At 32.4% G+C, this 6,341-nt stretch overlaps 1 protein-coding gene across 1 annotated transcript; it reads right to left on the reverse strand.

Moving 5' to 3' along the window:
- Nucleotides 1–2,120: 2,120 nt before the first annotated feature.
- On the reverse strand, nt 2,121–4,935 carry LOC123881895 (arogenate dehydrogenase 1, chloroplastic). The gene is made up of 2 exons (XM_045930650.1): nt 3,672–4,935; nt 2,121–3,416 (listed from the first exon to the last, which is right to left on the reverse strand). The coding sequence occupies exons 1-2, from the start codon at nt 4,784–4,786 to the stop codon at nt 2,456–2,458; spliced, it is 2,076 nt and encodes a 691-aa protein (XP_045786606.1). The 5' UTR covers nt 4,787–4,935; the 3' UTR covers nt 2,121–2,455.
- Between the last annotated feature and the right edge of the window lie 1,406 nt (nt 4,936–6,341).

Raw genomic sequence — 6,341 nt, forward strand, 5'->3', positions numbered from 1 at the left:
TTATCACTAATTCAGTCATTTTTCTTAGTAATCACAGTTATTTATGCAGTAAACGCAAACGTTCCAAGGTACAATTCATTTATTTTCTACTTTCACTCAACGATCTCATATTGACTTAAGCATAAGAGTGTTAACCTTTTTTTGCAGGTATCTTCACCACCATACACCGCTGCACTGAAAACATGTCTCCGCCATACCAGTATCCTCTTGCACCGGACGTTATCACTGGAGTTAACTAATTGTGTCTCGTTCAGAGCATTTGATAATTTGGATACATCGTAAGACTACTATAGTAATAACGACTCACACATTCAAAGACTAAAATGATTATTTACTTGAAAAATCTAAAAACGTTTTCAAAAAATCTCTTGACTTCATAGTACTATATAGAAAATTGCAGATAATTATGATTTGTTGTTAATTAGACTATTAATGTTTAGATTATTTGATCAAATAATGAAAACAAAGATATGAGTAGTTCAGTTATTGTGAGAGAACAACTGTTCATATATTTCATACTCCATATTTCAAATTCAGTCAAGGTGTCTTAGTGGCCATAGACTCATATTCTTAAAACACATTAAAATCAAACTAAAATGAAAATTATCAGTGATTTGTCATAAAGTCCATAATATACCTAAACCAATTTAATTGCAGCAATCAAATAACCCTCATCAATCATAGTTCTTAATATTCAAGCAAGCCATAGGATCTAACAAACATCCAAACAGAAGAGTATCAAACAAGTAAATGCTTCAAACCAGTAAAAATGTACATGGCCATCTTTACTCATAGTCATTTATAATCAAACTTCATAGTTTTAGCATAGATCCTGCATGAATTATTGACTGATTTACTACTGTCTTTGACACGGATTGACGGACATGGTTGAATGAAGGAATTTGACTAGAGAGAGAATTCAATATTGTTGAGACACTAAAAACATCTTCAGATTAACACACAACATTTTTCTACAATGACATGTCTTATAGTAGGTAGTTTAAATTGCTTTGCAAAACAAAATTTAGTGCAGGTTTGAATTGGTAGTGAATTCATGTCAACGATAACTAGATGAAAAACATGTACAAGTTGTAATCTTACTAAAAAAGAAACATAAAAAAAATCAATATCTAATTAATTCAGGCCTCCAGCAGTAAGATCTGAAATATTTCTTATATATAATATTGCTAGTTCCAAACCTGCATACCAACACCAAAAGACATTTTCCAAGATAAAAAAAAAGTAGCATATGTTCTTGATTTTCCCCAGTAGACAGTGACACCCCACATTGACCCGCAATTTGTGGCATCACTTAGAATATGGACCACAGCTCTAATAATAAGCAATCTTAAACAAATCAAAGAGATACTGTATTTTAGACCAGCTCCCTTCAACAATATAAAACTCCAAAAAAAGTTTCTTCAGAAAAAAAAATTAAAACGGCAAATCGAGGTTAACCTAATCACATTCACACCAATAATGTTCTCGGGAAAACATAAGAAATCAAATAAACAATGATGTTAGGCAACCTGAATAGTACTAATAGTTAGCTAAAATAAAACCAGTGCAGCAATTTGCCATTAAATCACCTAGCTACTAGCTACTTATTGTTATCATGTCGTGCATATTAGTACAATTGTTGATTAGTTCTGGCGGGATACAAACTAGAAACATGAAAGCCGGTGCATAATAGTACAATTGTTGATTAGTTTCTGGCGGGATACAAACTAGAAACATGAAAGCCGGTGGATCACCTACTTAGAAAAGCAAAATGGGATAAACACCTCACAAAACCAATAAACGGGTGAGGAAACATTCCGAAAAGATAAACAATAAACACAAGTAGAGATGGAGATGCACAAAAGAATAAGCAAATGGAGTTGACATATCATATCCAGCATACTTTGGGTTCTCAAATAGATTAGTTTTGCCAAATTCCAAATAAATGTTGCACACAGAACAAGAGGATATGTGCCTGCGAGCACACACCCAAAAGAATAAGCAAATAGAGTTAGTTTTGCCAAATAAAACAATAATAAAAAGTAGCCTTAAATCAAATAGAATCCAGACAACAAAGAGGGTCAATATCATTCCAAAAGATACCAAGCTTTCAACTAGAGTTCTTTGAATACGTCTCTTCAAATTAACAATTCTCAAGTCGAAGTTCAATGCCATAAATAAGAATGGCACAACAAATATGAACCATGAGCTATAGTAAGTGTTGATGCAAAAAAAGAAAGAAAAAAAAATTATTGGCAAGTTCACATATGACATATCTAAGAATTAAAGATGCGCATCCAAAACTTTGGAATCATTTTTGTTTTGATTTCGATCTAGAACTTATAGAAAGATTGGAAGTGACATTTATAAACTAACTAACTTAATAATAACATACAAACAGAATAAGCAGGGCCTGCAACAATTACCAATTACAAGTAAACCTAGGAAATCAATCTCATTTAGCATCCACAGCATTTGAAAAGGATGATACCACGCTACTGTCTTCTGATATCTCAGGGAACATAGACCTCTCTGGAAAATCACAGACATTTTCTTCATTTTGAAATACTTGTTTGCGATAGATAACATGCAAACGATCAAAAAGCTGTTTCTTCAATGTCTCAAAAGCCAGATCAAATCTTTGCAGTTGCTCCATGGCATTTAAATTATACAAGAACAAACCATAGTACAGATCAAAACTATCCCCAGCAGTATTCTCCACCAAACTCAATAAAGTCTCATATCCCTTTGTGTCTATTGGTGTTGCCTCCAACTTCAATTTTTCTAAAAATCTTCCTGTGGTATGTGTGACAAACTGTGATCCAGCGGCATGCCAATCATGTTCGGCACATGACATTTCAACCATTCGACACCCTTCTTTGGAAAAGATGTCAAGAAATCGATCACACCGCGATATTCTTGATTCTTCTCCTAATATTCTAACTCTATCAAATAAAAAAGGAAGACCCTTCCACCCATTTTTTCCACTCTCTGGCCCAAACATAGGGTGAGTGCATAGAACATCAAAATCAGATGGCAAATGTTGAAGAAACAAGTTTCTTGGAAATTCTTTGACAGAAAGTACATCAACAAACAAAGTACTTCTCTTTAACCTCTTCAGAGGCAATGATTTAAGAACTTTCTCTGTGGAAAGGATTGAAGTGCAAAGTAAAATCACTTCAGGGTGTTGTTCACAGAGATCATCTGCATTGTTGAAATAGGAAACTCCCAATTCCTGAGCCACATGAGAGTAGTCTGTTCTAGAGTATGCCAACACTTTATGTCCATGACGAACCATAGTTTTTGCAAGGAATTGACCGAAGTTGCCAAAACCAATAATCGCTATTTTGAGCTTCGTACTGTCATCAGACTGGCCATTTGACTTGTAATAACCATGAAGTATGGCATCAGCAGATCTGAACATTAGCATAAAATGCAACTACAAATTAGACAAGAATTGAAACACCAACCTCACAGAAAACAAAAATAAAAACAGCGTCTTAAATGCTCCCCATAAATGGTCATTAATCCCTACTAATTATTACTCATTGAATTGCAATTAACATCACATGAAGATAAAGCCCAATTCACATAAGAAAACAGCAGAAATCAGAGCTACAAAGTTAAGTTACTCGCAATAAAACAGAATTAACTTTTATAAAAATGAATACCTCTGATTATTGGAGGATAATACAATGGCAGATCCATTTCCATTTTGGGCATACTTGGCCACTGCAAAATGGTTATTATCTTGTAAAGTTTGGACCTTTGCAACATCTTCAAACAACTGATTCCTCACAACATCGTGCAAACGAGCAATGAGTTGTTTCCTCAAATCCTCAAAAGCTAAATCCAACCTCTCCAACATCTCCAAAGAATTCTTATTATACATAAACAAACCATAATAAAGATCAAAACTATCCCCACAAGTATTTTCAACCAAATTCAACAAAGATTCATACCCTTTAGTATTAATAGGAGTAGATTCCAACATCAACATATCCAAAACCCTGCCAACAGTATGAGTTATGAACTGTGATCCTGCTGCATACCTATCATGATCAGCACAGCTCATTTCCACCATTCTACACCCTTCTCTACCAAAAATATCTAGAAACTTCTCACACCTCAAAACCCTATTTTCTTCATTCCCAATTCGAACTTTCTCATAAACAAATGGAAGACCACTCCAGCTATGGCTTCCACTCTCAGGTCCAAACATAGGATGCGAACAAAGGATATCGAAATCGGTTGGTAACACTTCAAGAAAAAGGTTTTTAGGAAATTCTTTGACGGAAAGAACATCAACGAACAATGTATTGCGTTTGAGTCGTTTAAATGGAAGAGAAAGAAGAACATTTTGAGTTGAGATTATTGAAGTACAGAGAAGAATAACTTCGGGGTGTTCTTCGCAGAGATCGTCGGCGTTTCGGAAAAACTTAACGCCGAGATTTTGAGCGACGGCGGAGTAATCGGAACGGGAATGAGCTAAAACAGTATGACCTTGACGGACGAAGCTGGTGGCGAGAAACTGACCGAAGTTACCGAAACCGATAATGGCGATTTTGAGCTTTTGGGAGTTGCGGAATTGAAGTGCGGCTTTTGATTCGTAGTCGAATAACTGAGCTGCGTCGATGGCGCGAATGACGAGAGGTTTGGTGGTGGTGGAGCGGTTGAGAGAAGGGGAAATTGAGGAAGGGAATGGGAATGAAGGGTTCAGGCGAGAAATTGTTGAATGCGACGACGTTTTCAACGACGGTGGATGAAAGGTTGAAACTCCGAGCATTTTGACGGTGTGGTTTTTAGGGAATATTTTTTTTTTTTTTACTAAAGGGACTAAATGTCATAAATATGATGAACTGGAATGGTTCCTATTTAATAGATTCATACAACATATTTTAAATGTGTCCTATATGTCATTCTCCCAAGGACCTTATTTATAAGCTAAATTCAAAAAAAATATTGGCCTTATGTATAAGTTAAAGGTACCGTTTGCCTTATCTTTTTAGGTGCAGAAGCTGTTTTAATTATAAAGTTAGAAATAATAGCTTTAAAACTAAAATTAAAGTTATTTGGTAATTTTTTTTTAAATAGTTAAAAGTTGGTTTTTTATATATTGTTATAATAATATTAAATGATATGTTTAACAATATATTATAATTTTTCTTAAAATATGGAAGCTTTTTTTTTCTTACTAGAGCTTTTAGAAATTATTGTTTGGCCTATCTTTTTACTTCTAAGGAAAAATAAAATGAAAAAAAGTTAGGTCAAGCGGTACGTTATTTTTCTACTTCTTTTAAGGAGAAGTAGGCAAAAAACACAATATAAGTGACTTAAAAAAAAAGAATTTATTTTCATATAAAAGAATAAGAATTTATGATAATTAACTTTTTTAAGTTGTTATTATTATTGTTATTATCTTTTTTTTAAGTTTGTTATATTATTAGGATAATTATCTTTTAAATTTAGATGATCATGAATTTATGATAAGTTAGTTATTAATCTATTTTACCAAACAAATTTAACTTAAAAGTGATAATTAAATTGGAAAAAGTAATAAATACCAAACAACTTTAACTTTAAGTTTAAAGCTTTTATTTTCAACTTTATTCTTAAAGTAACTTTTAAGGCTAAAATAAGGGGATCAAACGGACACATAATTTTTAAATCTCTATATATTGAAATCAGAATAAACAAAAATTTATTTTAGATCAACAACGTCTCAATAATGATTAAATATATTTGTTTTATCATCAATTGAAAAAAAATGTTAAATAAAATTAATTATGATAATTTAATAAAGTTTTTTGTTTCGAAAAATAAAACTTAAATAAAAGTAAAATAATTTAAATAAAGTATTAATTTTTTAAGTAAAAGGGCTCACTTTAAAATTTGATTTAGGCTTCATTTAGTGTTGTGCCAACCCTAGTCATAAGTGTATCTTACTACTCTTCCGATCCTATATATAAGAAACACATTGAAAAAAACACACATACTAAGTATGCTTATTTTTTTTATTAAAAATTCTAAAATGTTACTATGTGTTATTTCAAAACTAATTTTGGGAATGTATCTGTGTAATTAATGCATAACATTAGAATATGTTTCATTTTATACCGTTTAATAAGGGTGTACAAAGGATTATCTATTTAATAAAGAATAAATTTAAAGAATGTTTCTTATAAAAAGAACCAATATTTTTTTTAAAGTGTTCCTTACATATAGGACCGGAGGGAGTATTACTTACAAATTTTTTTTTTTTGTTTACGATGGAGCCGAGAATCAAATCTAGGACCTCTAACATACCATCCAAACCTCTCACCACCGGACCGAGCCTAGTT

The sequence above is a fragment of the Trifolium pratense genome, linkage group LG4 (assembly GCF_020283565.1).
Source record: "Trifolium pratense cultivar HEN17-A07 linkage group LG4, ARS_RC_1.1, whole genome shotgun sequence".
Taxonomy (NCBI): Eukaryota; Viridiplantae; Streptophyta; class Magnoliopsida; order Fabales; family Fabaceae; genus Trifolium; species Trifolium pratense.